General features: G+C 38.9%; 2 protein-coding genes across 3 annotated transcripts in view; one reads left to right on the top strand and one right to left on the bottom strand.

Annotated features, from left to right (window-relative positions):
* LOC128252075 (DNA polymerase epsilon catalytic subunit 1) overlaps nucleotides 1-2,284 on the bottom strand; it is a 29,428-nt gene extending 27,144 nt beyond the window's left edge. Inside the window, exon 1 of the mRNA XM_052979476.1 lies at nucleotides 1,742-2,284. Coding sequence (XP_052835436.1) covers nucleotides 1,742-1,761 — 20 coding nt within the window. The 5' untranslated portion in view covers nucleotides 1,762-2,284. The remainder of the gene's footprint in view (nucleotides 1-1,741) is intronic.
* Nucleotides 1-18,707, top strand: part of LOC128252076 (ETS-like protein pointed) — a 59,698-nt gene that overhangs the window by 17,999 nt on the left and 22,992 nt on the right. The window contains exons 1-4 of one of the 2 annotated variants that reach the window (XM_052979479.1): nucleotides 15,845-16,481; nucleotides 16,590-16,706; nucleotides 17,213-17,416; nucleotides 18,184-18,408. In XM_052979479.1, coding sequence (XP_052835439.1) covers nucleotides 16,304-16,481; nucleotides 16,590-16,706; nucleotides 17,213-17,416; nucleotides 18,184-18,408 — 724 coding nt within the window. In that variant the 5' untranslated portion in view covers nucleotides 15,845-16,303. Of the gene's footprint in view, nucleotides 1-15,844; nucleotides 16,482-16,589; nucleotides 16,707-17,212; nucleotides 17,417-18,183; nucleotides 18,409-18,707 lie in introns of those variants that run through there. The other variant, XM_052979478.1, reaches the window with a different exon arrangement.

Here is an 18,707-nt window from a genome sequence, read left to right on the forward strand (position 1 = left end):
ATCGCGCCACTGAGGAGTGTGAAAATGGTGTACTTGCAACGGCTGCAGCATCAGCAAACATCGAGGGGAATCCACCAGGCTGTACTTGGTCCGCTTTTCTTAGCCATGGCTAATGCCAACAAACACTCGACTCGAGCGCACGCAAGCTGCAACTGCGAGCAGGTGAAACTTTTGCCGATCCATAGTCTACAAAAGGGGGAGGGGATTCACGTGTTTTAGGGGGCTATTTGGGGGAGTGGGCAGGCGGTTGGTAGCAGTTTGAACAGCTGACCAAACCGCTTTTGTGGCGGCATTAAAACATAAAACTGGTTGACTCTCTATGGGTCCTGCTTGCGGTGGGGGTCTCCTCCCTCGGACCCACAGCTCTACCCCCCTTATTTTCTGGTATCTCTCTATTAAAAATAGTCTAATGATCAATGCTATGGGCCTTGCCCCTACACTACAAAACTGAAAAGTTCTTACTTCAAAAGATTAATATTAACAACTTAATAAGGTTATATATAATTCAAGAAAGTTTAACTCTTATTGCTTATTAAAGACATATTCCAGATTTAGATTATGTGTTTGTATAAACGAGTATAAATCTCAGAAAACTTCTTAGTTCTTGTTGTCAATCAGCTTTTTCCCTCAGTGAATTATATGCAAATGGAGGAGGCTTAAGAGTCGAGCAGGAAGGCAAGTCTAGGGTCCAGTTTGCGCATTTTCACGTTGATCATTGTGGTTCTAGGGCTGGCAGGCCAGGTGCTAAGATAAACCGATGCCAAAAGGGGTCCAGGGTGATGGAAGCTGCAGATCGGGAAGTCAATCCAGTTGTTCAACCCGGCGTGGGCTTATTACCAGCCACAAATTGCATCTTCATTTCGAACGGCATTCGGGGAAGAAAGAGTTATCACCATGACCCCTGGCTTTGGATGCCCCATCCCACCTCCATCCAATCTCACCAATTATGTGGCGGACAATTAAGTTAATGCCGTGTGGGCTTCCTCGTGGCGCCAGTCTCTGATATCTTGTTTAAAAAACAATTAATATTTTGCCTCTTTTGGGTCTGTTAATTTGGTTTTTATCATCTGCCACGCAGCGGGATGGCTAAAAGTGCCTTCCGTCACACGTTTCGGGGCCATTTTCGAAATTCAGTTATCAATTAATGGCCAAATATATTTGTTCAAATAAAAACAAAATGCCGAAAACGTCGAGACAAAATGTTTTTACAGTTTCGGATACATTTGATTTCAATTCATTTCGATGCGTTTCGTTTTTGGCATCTTAATTTATTCAAAGCCGTTACCAAATGGATACTTAAGGCCACCACTGGATTGAGATAATAATGTCTTTGGGGAGTTCTTTAAGATCGGGTCTTGAGTTTGAGGTTTTAGTTAGTTTTGATCTTTTCCCCCTGGAGTGTGTGAAAGCTATTAAAATTAAAGCTGGAGAAATGGGAGTTTTATGTAATTTAAAATTGGAAATATATTTGTTTTATAGCTTTTACTTTAGTTTTGTGTTGAGTGGTTTGAAACATTAGTATTGATTGGTTTAATATTTCATATAATTTTTATAATAACAATCTCTCTTCTCCCCTTTGCGAATGCAGGCCTGCGATCTTCTGTTCGCTTTATTATCATTCTGGTCGCGCTCCGTAATGAATAATTATTGCTAATTGATGCTGATAAAAATGAATTTATGAATGTGTTTCTGTCGCTGTTTGCGGTCACTCTTCTATCAATTAAATTGGTTTGACTCGGACCTGTTTGGAGCCGTTGACATACGTGAATGAAGGAGCCGAGTCGATGGATGATATAGCCATGTGAAGCGGCAAATTTGCGTTGCCAACAGGCGAGAAGTTATCCGGGGTTATCTGGTTGAGCCAAGTCTCGAATAATATACGATATTTGCGTACCGAGATGCGTCACTGAACTGCCAGTCCGATAAAGAGAGCAAAAACAAATTTCATTCATGATTCAAGATAGGCCGGCGAAGGCTTTGCATTTGCGAGTATCTGAGTATCCGAGTGCGGGTCTCTAGCATATATAGACTATAATCTATCTGCATGGCAGGCACAGGCACAGGCACAGGCACTGGCACTGGCACACAAACAAAAGATACTCGCACACATGGAGCATATTTAATTTGAGGCAAACTAGCAATGATTAGGAACATCCGGTTTACTAACCGAAAAACCAACCGAACAAGCGAGCAAACGAATCAGCGGAGCCAACGAATCCAACCCGGGCTGTCCAGGCATCCCATTCCCATTGAACAGTAGCCACACTGCAATAAAAGTTACTGCTTTTCAATCTCAAGGTATCACTTAAGAAGAAAATAAATCAATTGTTTGGTTTAAGCTTTCAAGGTAAAAATGTGCTTCAACTCTTTAAGTAAGCTTATAATTTTATACAAAAAATAGTTGAACAATTTTTAGTTTACAAAGTTCTTTGTAATAACAAAGCTCAAGATTTATTTTGAATGCAGAACATTTTACTTTGATTTTATTTCTTCATCATTTGTTGTAAGTTTTTGTTTTATATAGAAAACTTTTGATTAACCTATAGATATTTTTAGTGTTACCTTTAGTAAAAGAAACATTTTAAAAACACCAAAGGATTGTGCTCACATATTATTCTTAAGAAAGGTTTTTGAGGTCAGGAGTTTGTCCCCAAACTTTTGTGAATTGGCAGTTTAATAAATCCGTTATCTTAGCTTAACCATTATTACACAATTCTTTTAAGCAGATTTCCAAACTTTACTAGGCATGTAGCATTTATTTTTCTCCGTGCTGTTTGCGACAACATCAACGACACTAGTTCCATTCAACTTGATTTGTTCTTACGAGTATATGTCTACGCCATCGTCATCATCAACAGAAGCAACACGATGATTATCATCCACATCAGCAGTGCAGGCATCTTCATCATCGTCTCTTTCAGCTGCTGCTGATGGTGAACGCTGTTGGACTTGGACTCTAAAGATTCTGAGGAGATTCTGGATGAGTGTGGGGTGCCGCTGTTGGACACTGGAGCGCCATCCGTCGAGGCCAAGCCTCTTCAGCCGCAGTTCTTCTGGACATAAAGCAGATAATAATGTTGTTCTTGTTGTTCGGCTCTGGTTGCTGTGAAATCTTCTGTTTGGAGTTTGAATTGTGTGTAATTTGTTTGCTGGCTACTGCTCGGCTACTGTATTTTCCATCGCAGCCTCCAAGTCCCCGACTTCTGCCTGAACATCTCCACACGATCATGTGAGGAGGAGATGGGGGCTTTTTTCAAAAAATAAATAAAAAGGGGTCTGGGAAGGGGTCTGGGAAGGGGTCTTGAGAGGAGGGATCGGGGCTCTTTGTTTGTTGTAAGCCGCGACAATCGACGGCAGCTTCAGCTCGGCTTAAGTCTACTCTTCGGGGTTTCTCTTTGGGGCCCAGCCACTGATCCGATCGGCATCCGATCGTTCGTGTTTATCTTGCGCTTTAAAATGTGAAGTCTTCTTCCCGGACTCCTGCCCCATGGATATTACTTCTGGCCGCTTCCTTTCGGTTCTTCATTAGAGCTATGGGGGAATATTCTTTGGTTACGCTCAATTATTGATATTCATATTGGTAAATTAAATTAAATTGAAGTTGAGGGCCTTAAAACTGGCTTAAGCTGCTGGAGATTTATGCTCCTTGGGGTGCTTATGTCTATTTATATTTTTCTAAATTAGCGAAAAGTGTGTAGTTACTCAGTTTCAGGTTGATTGATTTTCGCAACGAAAAATAATGATGGTAAACAGCCATAAAAACCCTTTTGAAAGTGCTATGATTTTTTTTATGAATATATAATATTTTTATGCGATTTTTGAACCCCGTATTCTTTGAAATATTAATAAATGGTCATTAATTGTATTCATTAGTAATAAGAATATGATTTTTTTTGCTCGTTTTACTAGCTAAGCTTCCGGTTGTTTTACATCTTGCAAATACCGTTTACCCCAAATACCGTTTACCCCAAATACAAATTAGAACTATTCCCGTTGTGACATCTAACACTAGTTTTATTCATAAACTCTTCCGTTCCAAATGTATACAAAATTCGCTAACTGGAATACCTAACTTGATAATCTCGGCGTATTTCCGATCATGAACCGTTTTTTACCCATCCAATTGGGTGAGTGACCCTGTTAATTATGGAAGAAACAACCCCATATGCCGCTTCCCATTGATATCTGCATATCTAATTTATGCGTAAACTACTGATTTGATGAAGAGGAACTTGTGAAAATATCAAACCGAACTTCCCATAGCAATTAAAAGCCAATTAAGCCGATATCATCCCATCATAATCGAGGCAAACATTTGCCAATACACGCAGAACGAACTAGTTTGGTTTTTTTTTTCAGTTACAAGTTTCTTTGGGTCTGCCAGTTTTCTACACATTCATTGATTAAAACAAATTGATAATTAATAACTTCGATGGGCGCAGACAGGTATGAAGAAAAACAACGAAACGAAGAAAAAAGAGCGGAGACAGAGAAACTTGTTTGGCCCGGAAACATATCCTGTGTCCATTAACTGTTTTACGTGCTTGACAAACTTCCGCAGTTGGAAAAAAAGAGTTTGCTTTAGTTTTTCTCAACCCACTCGGCTTCCTTTGCCGCTGCAGTTTGCTGCATTTGTTGCATTTGCTGCTGCTGCTGCTGCTGCGGATGCTGCGGATGCTGCAAATAGGTTGGACCTGGGTCTGGTCCCGTCCAAACCCCACTTGACCACTGGAGTTGCAGTTTTCTAAGCTGATTTGAATGTCAGATAGATGTATGGCGGCCGGGCAGCAACTTTCGCATTTCATTTGGCACGGTCTCGAGCGCTCCCCACCACATCATTCACTTAGCCTCGCTTTGCTCTGCTCAATATCTGGCCAGTTGATCAGCTCCCCCGGCTCCAAGCTCCAAACTCCAAGCACCAAGTACCAAGCACCGAACCCCCAGCCCCAATCTCAACTGCGAGTGGGGCTCCAGCAGCTCCCAAAACTCGAAAAGAAAAAGTTGCATGCGTTTTTGCCATGACTATTTTTGCATTGCTTGTTTCCTTATCGTAGGATACCCTAATCAATATATACAATAGGGGACTTGAAAGCCGTTTTATTTTGTTAAGTTTGAGGAACTATTTCATTGAGCGATTTATACTATGGTTAGTATCGGTAGTTCTATACTCTTAAGGTTCCTAAGTGTATTCTAAGTGAGTTCAACAAAGAAACCTTTAAAAATCAGGGGAGTTAAAAAGGATAATTGAAAGGGATTTTAAGTGTACTCAAAGTGAAAAGCAAGGAAATTTGGTTAATAAATAGTTTAATGGTAATATTACATTATCAATATAAAAAACATGTGTAAGTTTTTGAAAAGTATTAAACAATTGACATTGCTAATACCTTTTCAATAAAAAGTAATTGTGTTTAGGTTATTAAAGGTACTATTCGATATGTGCAAAAAGAAACCCAATCCTTTAAATGCAATTCCGTATTTAAGGGTATTCCTGGTTCGTAACTTTCTCATCTGGATAGAAATTTGTTGCGTTTGTTTTAAGTTTTTTCTCACATTGACCGGATGAGCAGCTGCTGGGGATCAGGTGAGGATGAATATAATAACATAAACCCCAATATCAACAACGGCAGCGACGGCCGATATATTGAACGAGCGAGCGAGCGAGCGTATGAACGAACCGAACTGACGAAACCAGTTCCCATTGAGAAAACGGCGAATTGCCCAGGGGGCCAAAGGAGGTGGTGGTGCTGGAGGAGATCGGGGGATCTTGGAGCTCGGAGCTCGGAGAGGGGACTCCACTGGCCACTACATGAATTAATCACTTCGTTTGTAGTGGACCGATGGGGAGATCCGATCCAAACCGATCCAATCCAAACGAGCAGAGCAGGCGGGTGGCTGGTGGACCAGTGGACGAGCGGACTTACGGACTTACGGACTGGCATTTACCCAGCATGTGCGGATGTGGATGTGCGAGTTTTCCAGATCAACGGAGCTCCCTCTGTGTGAATGGAACCGTGTATGTGTGAGCGTGCCAAGATTTTATGAATGAAATGATCGACAGCTGAATTGCAAAATCGTTAAACAACGAAAAACTCAACGCTATGGTTTTGTTGGTGCTCTGGGTGTCCATTGATCCAACAGGTCGTCCATCGCATCGAAAGCGATCATCACGATTGCGATGATCATAATCATCATCATCGTCATCATTGGTCGCCGTCAACGGTGCGCCGATGGAAATCTAATTTCTCTTAATTATATTGCCAGCGATCTTGCAGACTTAATGAGTGTTGATTAAAAATTTGTTGTTGTTGTTTCCCAATGATCTGGCTCAAGATTTATGGCCATGCATATAAAGATTTATATATATAGCCATGGATGGCCATAGATTTATTTGTGATTTCCTTCGCTGTCAATTGATAGTTTGGCTGTTGTTTAGATTTGGCAAAGATTTGATGGGAGCTCGCTACGGAAAGACCTGATCCGTTGGCTAGTCAATTAATCAATCTATCGGTTCAGAATTACACCTTTTTGATTGCCAACTGACTAGAGTGGGGAATATTGATTGTAATGATAGAATTTAACATTGTGGTTTTGGCATGGAAAATTTTACGTATTGGCATCACTGTCAGCTTATTTGCGATTGGCATATCTGACACACTTTGCCAAATTTGGTATCATTGACCACATTTTAGAAAAGAATTTCAGGTGTAATGTGATAAAAGAAAAATTATAGTTAAATGAAATATTTGCATTTAAACACAAAATAAAAAACTTTTTATCTTACAAAAAAATGTATAGTTCATCGATTTATTTCTACTTCATAAACACAAAAAATAATAACAATTTATAATTTATCGATTTATTTCTACGTCATACACTCCACCTCCAGCAATATAACTTAAACTTAATTATCGACTCAGATCTGCAATCACTTGCCCAAACATTTCCTTTCATAAAACACTCATAACATATCATTCCGCAGCGATATAGGGATATATATAGGATTCCGATCGCAAGCCCGTTGATTGCACTTCAAACAGTTGCCAATGTGTCTGTTTGATATCAGACATTCGGCGGTGCCTTCCGTTGCAGGCGGCATGTTGCACGTCCCTCCACTTATTTCACACCTTTCGGGCATTATCCCGACCCCGTAACAGCACCCACCCACAACACAACACAACACAACACACGAGTGCAATGGCAACAAACACGGTTGTCGAGCTCTTTGATCTTTGATCCAAAAGAACATCTCCCCCCTCTAAACAACTCATAGTTACTGGATGATGGCGCAGGAAGAACAATCGAAAGCATATAGATAACCCCACAACTCGTTGGGCAGATCATAAACTTCGATTTTAGTGGGATATTTTTTCAAAATTTCATTAGGGCTTTTTCCTTTTTTGTCGTTTGATGTTTTCCCCCAAAACGGAAAATAAACAATGTTTGCAACTGGAATTTATTGTGCCAAAAAAAAAAAAAAAAAAAAAATTAAGAAATGCGTACATATAAATCGGTTTTAGATATAGTACATATATGGGTACTATGTTTATTTGTTTGTAAACATTGACAAGTTCCGCTGAAGTTGCGATTGCAGTAGTTGAAATTGGAAAATTGGAAATGGAAAATTGAAAATGCCGCGCTGTCTGTTTCGACTTTTCTCAGCTTTGTATAGCTGTATCTTCTGTTTGTGTTCTTTAATGTCTTCGCGTTGTTTTTCTTGTTGAAACAAAATACCCATAAAAATTTGAAAAACATCAACTTTTTTGTTTTTGTGTTGAATTTGGTTTCCTAGGAGCATATTAAAAATGAATTTATTTGCTTTTAGCCAGAATATTGGGGCGGTGAACAAAGCGGCCAACCAATTTGGGTATCTGGGACATACGATTGATCTCAGTTCCGTTTGGCATTGTCTTGCCTCTCTTTTTCTCGCCACTATTGCTCTCTCTCGCTCGCACTGCTGAATGTGAGAGTTTTCGTTTGATCATCAATTTTATGGCTCGCAATTGTTATTGGGGATTTCCACCGATTGACTTTGGCCTGTCCATATAAATTTGTATTCTCCTGTTGATCGTTTGCTAAATAAACATTTTTACTTGCTGCTAGTGTGGATGGAAAAAACAACAACAATCGCCATAGCTGCCAAACGTTTCTCACTTTTGAGTCAAATAATTACGGCGATAAAGTTAAGTCGGAAATATATATTTTCTGCTTTTAATTTTCATGTTCTTGGAAATGCAGTACTGTATATTTCTTCGAATATTGGGTAAAACATATTTTTATCAGCATGTTTTGGGGAAATCAAGTTACTTGTAATAGTATATCTGCACAACTCAGTTAATGACATAGAAATCTAGTCAAAAACACGTTTATTTGCCGAAATAATCAGATAGAACAACACAGTTAGTACAAAAAAGAAAATGCATCTTGAGGAAAACACAATATCGCACTGCTTATCTAGACAGTCTATAAAGTTCCCAAGTTCTGTACTTACACATACTGAACTTCTCGATCAAAATCTCCCCAACACACATAAAGCTTACTCAATTTACTTGAATTGTTGTGAACTATGAAAGCTGATTTATCATTATGAATAAATGCAATTAGACAAAGTGTCCGTCCGTGTCCGCCCACCATCAATTTAGAGAACAATTAAACAAGAGATCTCGAAAAGAAGCATGGTGAATTGGTTTTGTGTGTGAGATTTCCATGGGCTAATTGAATGAAATTAAAATTGAAAGAACCAAATTAAAGGCAGCACTTGGCGACACAAAAAAAAAATGAGGGGAACCAGCCAAAGGTTTCCTAGAATCGAGGGCTTAATCTGCAGTGAGTCAGGAATGTTTGCGATCAAGCATGGCGTATCTATCGTTACTAAGTATACCTATAGTATACAAATATATCTATCGGTGGGTCAAGCTGTCTGAGGACTTTGAGGGCTGCTAGACAGCGGGCTGCCTTTGTTATCAGCCATTGGATTTCACTACCTGTCGCAATGACTCAGTCCAGTTTGGAAACCAAGACCCAAGTCCCCTTCGAAAAATCAGCGTTGAACTTATTGAAGGGGGAGACAAGATCTCGGCGCGGCTTGAGAAATATTTTTGCCAAAAAATAAAAAAATAAATAAATGGGGAAAAGAGAAACCGAACAGAAGGAGCCAGAAGAAACCCCAGGGAGGAGCGAATTTTGGAATGATTTTTCCCACGCCTCAGACGCCAAGCGAGTGAAGTCCTTGATAGCCTGAAGATTGGGGGTGTGGAGGGGGTCAAAAGCCGCCAAAGGACCCAACAAGTCGGACATGACCCCAGCAGAGAGGGTATGCAGTTATTTCGAGGATCAGGATCATTAGCAGGTAAAAGCTGCAGGACGCAGACTTATTGTGTGTTAATCTTTCAGTAGTCCTCTATGTATTACCCTTGAGTGTGTTTCGTTATATGTGTAATTTGAGTCTTTTTAACATGCCATTAAAGCACAGAACATTAATATATATGTTTGCATATAGAGTTGTATTGGAATCTGTCAAAATAACACAGCGAACAATTCAAGTTCAAGTGCGTGGGAATTTTTGTTTCTGCGAATTTCGCTTTCAGCAAGGATGAGGCACACAAAAGAAGTCCGAAAGGGTTGTGAATGTCGTTAAGTAATTAACAAAGATTATATTGTACATTTTAAATAATTGTTGGCTTTAAAAGTAAGTTTAAGCTAAATGGAGATAATAATATTTCATTACAACTGATTAGATTACAATATGTTTTTATGGCTTTCATTTTCAAAATAATATTGTACTTTTTGTTGTTCTTCAATCAGTTCACTTTGATTCGCTTTCAAGGGCAAGAGGTGTACAATCTAAGAATCAAAAAACAAATTAAGATCCTTTTAAAAAAATATTTCCAGACACTTATCCCACTTAAATGTTTAACTCTCTTTTGGATTAACTTCCCCAAAATTTGCACCCTTAATCCAAACCCCTCTCAAACACCATAAATATAATCCGCTTTACCCACATTCAGGCCGTGCATCATCCTCTCGTGCAGTTGGCTAAATAAATATTCCCATAATTATGGAACACACCTGAGGTGCAACACTTTTCATGTCCATTGATTGTCGAATGGGGCTACTACCTACCTTTGAAATTGGGCAATTAATTTGCGTTTCCCTGCCCCTTCGAAAATGGGATGGGGAATCGTTCAAATTGGGTTCGATCGTTTTGCACCCTGTAGAAGACGTGCAACGCATTGCATCGCCACGAATCTCGAAGAATCTCAGCTGCAGCATGCAACTCACTTTCACACACACACACACACACACACACAGACTATCACACATGCCATTTAAGTGTTGAGTGTGTAATTTTATATTTCCGGTGTAGTAAGTTTCGTACGACAACTCCTCGGTTCATTTTTTTTCTTTTACCAGGGTCGCAGCTCCCTCTTCTTCTTGTTAGCCAGCGCACTTCTCTTTTACACTTGCTTCGCCCCCTCTCTTTCTACTTTTGCTGTTTCAGCTGCAAATGTGCAACAAGAAGAAGCCGATCGTCTGGCAGTTTTTTTTTTTTAAAGCTTCTTTTTTTTTTTTAACGTTGTCGACAACACACAATTCCTGCAATTATTTTTATATCGAAAACTCCCCGCACACACACGCTCCAAACACACACTCACTCCCCCTTTTTTCAGAGCCCAACTCCCGGATCGCCTCCTGTCATGCATACGTATTTATTTATACTCGAATGTGTATTTTGTCGTAATTTGGCTGCACATTATTTGATTTATTTGCTTTCAATATAATTTTCAGTTGGTCTGTCCGTCTTCCATTCTCTTTCCATTTTTTATCCAGAATTTTAAGTTCTTTTTTCTCGTTTTTTCCGATATTAAGGAAAGTTAAAGTGCATATATGGATTTCGAGGAAATGTCTTGGTCTGAATGTCAGGTATATAAGATTTTTTAAGTACTCTTTAAAATCGAACAAGTTTTGAAAAAATAAAATATTTTTGTTGTTAAAATAAATGAAAAAAAAAAATATATATATATTTAAACAAGTATTTTTGTATGTACGTACTAATAAATATATGTAGTTTTTATCCTCTCCAGGGTATTTCCTAGTCTAACACAACTGACTTCATTTTGCGGCTATGCTTTTTTTATGTTGCCAACATTTTCCAAGAACTTGTCACATTTTGCCTCTGTTTGAATTTGTATTTATTTAATTCCTCTTATAACGCCCCTTTTATTGACTTAATTTACGATTCAAGCACTAAATGAGCAGCGTTTATCAAGTCAACATATATTACTATATACATTTGTATATACACAGATGTCTGGCCAGCGTTGCAGTTTAACTTGAGTTGGAACTTCAATCAAATTAGTTGCCTTGTTTGGCCCAAGGCGTGAATCATTTATAGCTCAATGCATGTCAAAGGACCTTTAAAAGATGGTATTGGATACAGAGAGTGAAGTCTTTGAAACAGCTTGGAAAAACCTACATATACAGATGCTTTCATTATAGGTACAGCTATTGATTGCACTATATATTTTGCCATAATTACCCCGCCATCATTGGGATCTGCCTTCCCAACTGGTCTCGATTGCATCTTGTATATTTTCTGGTCTCCATCCCATCATCGAGACCGCCCAGGCGAATGCAAGGCAGAATATTATACAATTTAACAGAAGAGCTTGGCCTGGGCCCCCAACTCCAGGGATTCAAAGTTGAAGTCGAAGTTGGTAATGAAATATCTAACGACCGGAAGTCAATGGCAAATACTTAATAATGTTGTTCGCTGCCTTTGTGGTTGCCTGTTGTCAGTTGTTGGCAGAGTTTCAATGTTTGCCTTTTGGCTTTTACTACACTCGGGGAAACACTCCCTCAAAAATATTATATTTTATTTGAATAGCAAAATACTTATAAAAATGTTTTTCCTATGCTAAAGATTTTCGAATAGGTGTTAAATTATTTTAATTGCCAATTTTTGTAGATATACCGAACAAAATAAAAATCCTTGATTTGCATTAAATTTTATTTTTAAAAATGATGTGTTTTTTTTATTTCAAGAGTAAAAACATAAAATAAAAGTGTAAGCCTACAACTAATAATCCGAAGTTCGACACGATTTTCCTCGGTGCAATTTCCCTCAGAAGAAAATTGCGTGCAGCTTGTTGCGCTTTTAGGTAAACTGAGGGAAGGTTGGAGCGCTAAAGTGCGCTTCAATTGCCTTTGATTCGATTCGACAATCAGACACTCCATTCAAATTGCAATTTCTCTGGTTATCACTTGATAACGACCCGAACACAACAGGAAACGGAAATGGCATTTCACAGTTCACGGCGATCCCTCTAAGCTTTTCAGAAAAGCACCTATTTTACAAACATCGATGCTCACCTAATCGGGTGGCAAACTTATGAAAAAAATGCAAAAATAAATATATAGTACGTTTTTTTTTTTTAAATTCGGTGATCACTCTAGACTTTTGATGAATTCTTGTCCTTATCGGGAGGCAAAGGTTAATACTTGATAAGGCTTGTTTTGCTTAGACAAAACCGCAATAATTAATTTTAGCAAGTACTGTTGCCAAGTCTCTGTTCAAGGTTACGCAAAGAAATACGGCCATCACTCTAGACTTTTTTGAATGAACTTATTTTCATTCATTCGATGCTCGCCTTATCGGGAGACAGAGGTCCCTTCTCTTGATAAGGCTAATTTGTTTTAAATTGACCTGATCTAATTAATTTTTGGAAGTGTTTTTAAGTCACTGTTTATGAACTCAAGATTTTTTATGAATGAATTTATTTTCCAACTTTAGATACCTATCTTATCTCCCACGTCTTTTCCTGATAAGACGTAATGTTTTTTAAAATAACCTACACTAATCAAATTTTGCGAGTACTTTTCGAAGTTGCTGTTATTAATTTCGTGCAGATATAGAACGATGAATGAACTTGTTATCTAGCATTCGATGCTTGTTCTATCGGGAGGCAGGTCTCCTCCTGATAAGACGTAATTTTACTTAAAAATAACCTGCACTAATAAATATTTGTGAGTACAGTTTGCGAGTCCCTGTTTCTAAGAAATGCGATAAGATTTTTCTAGCTCGCGTCTAAGAACCGTGTGCTAATTGCGCCAATTACTCACTCTCTAGATTAGCACAAGTTCGCCCTCGAAACCCACAGTATCCCATTAACCAGCACAACCCATCGACGTAGTGCCCGATTATAACAGAAATAGAGTAGCGCGGGCCGTTTTAGTGCGAAAAGCATCTACATATATGTGTATAGATTGCAAGCTTGGGACTCGAACACCACAGGGATCGTTACTTCTAATGTTCTCAATTCCTTTCCGGGGGTCTACGTGACTTTTCTATCGTAGTCCAGCCTCAGTAACTGGTCCAGATATATGAGCTATATAGCTATCAAACCGGCATAACTCTGGATTTTGTTGAGAATCAGAACTTGAAAACATGGAATCAAATTGTGAGTAATTATAAAAACGGTTATAACTAAAATGACCTTTGTTAAATCCTGGCTTCCCCCATCGTATGTTGTTCTTGGATTAGGGAACAACATTCTTGGCAAACGACAAGCTAGAAAATAAAAAAAATCGACAGGAATATAATAAGAGAAATTAAAATCAAATTAGAAACCGAACTAAATAAAACTTCTATTAAAGAGATACCTAATTATCATTCAAAGTAAATGCCAGCAAATGTGGAAATATATTAATATTAAAACAGCTAAATGAAATTAATCATTACTGGCCTCCCGGCAGAGCCACTATGAAATAAGCCAGCGTGACGTGGATAAGAATGGATCAATCTCGTGCTCTAAGAAGTCAGTAGACAGACAAGCCGGTGGTCGGCGTGATTGACCCATTTCCAAGTCGAGCTGCAAAAAACGAGACAACTAGGAGCGAACAATGAACACCTCGTAAGATTACCAACCGCAGCGCATCGGCTGGAGTGGCTCCACTGAAAGATTCCTGGCCATGTGTGTGGCACAGACACGCACAGACGTTTTGTAATTTTGAGTTGTAAGTACTGGGCTTTGAAGTGCCTCGCGTCTACTTCTTCTACGACTACAAGTCATAATAATTGTTATAATACATATGTATGCAATGCCAAATATGTACAGGGCCCATAGTCATGGCTATGAGAAGTAATTTCTTTAACACGCAGCCCACCTTGGGACCAGCAGGTGCACTGAAAGAATTTGGACAAAATGTGCAGTACAAATTGTAATTTGGTGAACTCTAATAAGTCAAGTCTAATAATATACAATTCAAGTCATAAAAACGTGGCTATATCATTTTTCATACTATTGAATATATGAAACAGAAATTAAAATCTAGTTAATTAAATAATTTACATACCGTCGATAGAAAATTAATTATTGTTTTAAAAATATCCCAAGTAGATTAAATGCCTTGGGCTATTTTTTTCCGGTGTCGGGCAGGTAAAAGTAGTGACGAAGATAAAGCCAAAGCCAAAGGGTTTCCCCTGCATTTGTCGCCAATTATGCGGTTTTGTGATAATGACCAAATGATCTCCCTGCGTCTCCGTCCGTCGCACGTAATTTCAATTCATTCATAGACGTAGAGCCGCGGAGTCAATGTTTCGTATTCATTCATAAATTTACCTGGTCGCGTAGAGTCATCATAATAATAGCTTTATCTTATCCTCTCTCTTTCCCCTGGGTTCCGTCTTCTCTCTCCCACCTGTGCGTTTCTTGTTCTCGCCCTCTCATTCCCACCTAATCGCTGGCATTGGGTGTTCGATACATCGAACGGAAGCAGCGGAAGCGGCCTCTGTCGACGTCGACGTCCCGATCATTGTTGTTGCTGTTGCTGCTGCTGCTGCTGCTACCGCCTGAGGTATTGTATCTTCGAAATGCGAAGCGTTCCCTTACTACAATATCGGTGTCTTCTTCTTTTCTCTTATTTTTTTGTCTGGAGTTTCTTTTCAGGCGAATGCGCGTGTGAGGCAACACAAGAAATTCATTCATAAATTGCTTGTGTGCCTGGGGATTTTTTTCTTGATTTAAGTGAGGGAAGAAACTTGAGTAGATTTGCCATATGTGCTTCACAACCTGGTTGAAAAATTAAAAAAAAATATTAAAAAACTATGATAAAAAATGAAGATATGAACGGCACTGGCAAAAACTAATGTTTAAAATCGTACTATAGCTACAGTTTCTATAACTCAAAGTTCTATAGATCGTACATTTTTAATAACTCAAAGATCTTTATTGATCTTTACCAAATGAATTTTTATCTCAAATTAATGGAATATTATTTGTAAATGCGATTGAATGACATCATGCTTTTAATACGATATTTTAATAGGAAAAATTTTAGTAGGAAAAATTAGTAGATTTCTATTTTTTGAACCTGTTACACCCTGTACAAACTGCGTATTTGGTCACCTGTTGCTAATGTTAAAAAAAAACTGGTCGCTTTTATTTGTGTTTGTTCTCTTTCTTTATTTTTTGCTTTAATTTTTTCGTGTGCCTGTGTGCCTTGTTTTTTTGTTTTTTCGTTGCCTTTTGCCTTCTACTCTCGGCTAAACAAACAACCTGGCAGCGTGTTGTTGTTTCGCTATCTGCTGCTGTTGTTGTTGCTGTGATGATGGCCGTTTCCGTTCCAAACACACACAGCACACACACACACGCCGATACAAAGCGAGAGCAATCGTTTTATGAATGAATTCCAGTTCGTTCCGCTAGAGTATCAAAGATTTACGAGTTCCAGTCCCACTTGTTGCGCTCTCTCTGGGAATCCAACTCTCTGCCCGATCGCTCTCTCTCTTTCCCGCTCGTTTCGCTGCTTAGGACATGCAGCTATAGCTACGGATACGATCGTTTCGTTTCAGTTTGGCTTCACAAATCCAGCAATCCGATAGATACACAGAACGAACGACGAGCGAATTACAAAATATATTTTTCCGTTTCTTGTGTTTTGATTAAAAAAAGAACAAAAAAATAAGAACAAATTTGAATAAATCTGAAGGAGCGAGTGTTTGTGTTTCTAAAAACCTGTTTGCGTATGCTAACAATCTGTTAATGACTAAATGGTGCTGTGATATATGCAATTAACGTTTAATTACGACAATTAAGGCGCGACAATTGCACACGCCCAAGATACATTTGTATCTGACGGATATTAGAGCGCGCTGTGAAAGGGTCGCGACTTTCACTGACATTACGGGTCAAGATTGTGCCGCACCAATCAATTAAGATCAATTGAACCGTCTCCCGTCCCCTTTTTAACCCCTGACACCCAGTGCGTAAACAAATTCGTTGGCAAGTCCGTAATTGGCCTGACTATGACCAATGAGTGGATCGATTGGAACGACAGTCGCATGCTGCCGCCACTGCGATCCTCCAACTATATCCATCACCACCAAACCTTCTTGCCGAACAACTATCAGTGCTTATCGGGCAAATTCCACCTGAAGGCGCAAAAGCTGCAACAGCTGTCTACCAATCACAGCAAGCTTAAAGGTTCGCCAGTGGCCCACAATCCGTACTATAGAATTTTTAGCTCTGAGAAATTAAAAACAACAAAAAAAAACGCAATTAACACCATTTATGGTTTTGTTTGTTTTACAGATGTTCCCACTGCCTTGCCACCCCTCACGCCGGGCACCAATCGCAAGGTCAACGAGGTTCTAAAGGCCTCCTTCGCCTCCTGGGAAAAGGAGGTCCAAAACTGCAACATAACCAAAGGTAAGAATATACTACACAAGTAAAAACTACAAATTTCAGGGATATATTTTATGGATTAGGCATTCTTTGATAGGGAAAGTGGTGCTTAAGAATTAAAGCTTTTGTAGTTGCCAAAAAATAAGTTAATTACGAGGATGTCCCACAAATTCAAATCAAGATTTCGTTGCAAATTGTTGCACAGCTAAGCGTTTAGTTGGAAAAGATTTCTGGGAACCGAATTGCTGACTTTTGAACTTTTTTTATTTTAATAATCTCATCTTAATTCATCAGTATCGTGCAGCCAATAAAAAAAGAGTCCTAAACTAACCGTGAACTATCAATTGGAGTTCCGGCCAGAGTGCCAATGAATATTAATAGATTCCCACAGCAATAACAAAGTGCGCTCCCACGCTTAATTAAGTCGCCACTGAGCTAGAGGCATTAGAAAACGATTAATTTCCATCTCTATTTATATTTATATTTCTATTTACACTCCCCCAAACTTTTTTTTGTTTTTTCCCATGTAGATCCCCGTGAATGGACGGAGGAGCATGTCATCTACTGGCTCAACTGGGCCAAGAATGAGTTCTCGCTGGTCTCGATGAACCTGGACCCCTTCTACAAGATGAAGGGCCGTGCCATGGTCGATCTGGGCAAGGAAAAGTTCCTGGCCATCACGCCGCCCTTCACCGGCGACATTCTGTGGGAGCATCTGGACATCCTGCAGAAAGGTGAGTACGTGAGCCGAATGCCAGTAAGCCGGCGGTAAAGAGTAAGCCATAAATACTAAGTTGACTGGCGCCAGTAACAAAATTTACCTGCCCCAAAGAACACCAGAGCAAACCAAGGGAAACCCAGAACGGAAGCCTGGCTAACAAAGTCAGGAGTCCACGATGGTTGGGGTGGCTCTATTGGGTTGATTGGAGTGGGTGGCAGTGTCAACCGGTTCTCTGACCTGTTGAGCACCCTCAAACCCTTTATATTAACCTTTTTTTGTCCCTCTGACGCTTCCTGTCCACGCTGAAATTTGATTTCAAAACTGTCTACATGTTAAAAAAAAAGAATACTTTTTTATCAAAGAAAATTGACGGAAATTACAAATTATTACTTACTTCATGCTCACTACTTATATACTTTAATTTTTAATGTAATTCTCGTAAAACAAAAACTAATGTTTGCTTGTCAAATGAAATGAAAGTATTTAAAAATAATTAAAAAAAAACTTCAATAAAACTATTTTATTTTATTTTAATTTATTATTACTGTGTTAAACATTATCTATATAAGCTTAAAAGTAACATTTAGATATGCACCTAAGAAGTTTTTAGTGTAAAATAGGTCTAGAAAATATGGAAAACATGGTGAAAAATAAACAAATTTTGAATTTTTCATATCTACAATTTATTGAGTTGGCCAAGCTCTTAGTTTGGGTAAACCTTATTAGTATTTTTATGCAACTAATTTGATTTATTGTCTACCTTTACTCCAACCAAACAAGATTGCGAGAAACCAAATGAGGATATTGTGCACGGCAATTCCTTTGAGTCGGCCACCACTGCCTCGGTCTGTGGATCGGACCACCAGGTGGCCAATTACCCCACCGAGCCACCCGCCAACAGCAACAACAGCAGCATAAACAGCCGCCTTTCCATGGATTATGTGACGTCGGCGGGGAACAGTGATAATAAAAACTTCCACCCAGGAACGCCCCACTCCCACAACGGTAAGTAAACCAATCCGAAAGGTATTTTTGCATACTTTAATATCTATTAAATTGAATCAAAAGTGGGTTTCTCGTTGGAAAATGCTTAGGACATGGAAAATAAATGTTATTACTTACAGTTTGTTAAAGATTATCTTGTAGTTTATTTTATTTATTTCCGGAACTTTTTGAGTAGGTAGAGTAGCTTCCTTATCAATCAATTCTCATTACTTCCTTTTCTAATCAGGCATTCACGATTTCCCTCAGGTATGGCTTTTTTTTTCTTCCTTATCAAGTAAATTGTAGTATTGTCCATTTTC

This window comes from Drosophila gunungcola, chromosome 3R, assembly GCF_025200985.1.
Source record: "Drosophila gunungcola strain Sukarami chromosome 3R, Dgunungcola_SK_2, whole genome shotgun sequence".
NCBI classification, from domain to species: domain Eukaryota; kingdom Metazoa; phylum Arthropoda; class Insecta; order Diptera; family Drosophilidae; genus Drosophila; species Drosophila gunungcola.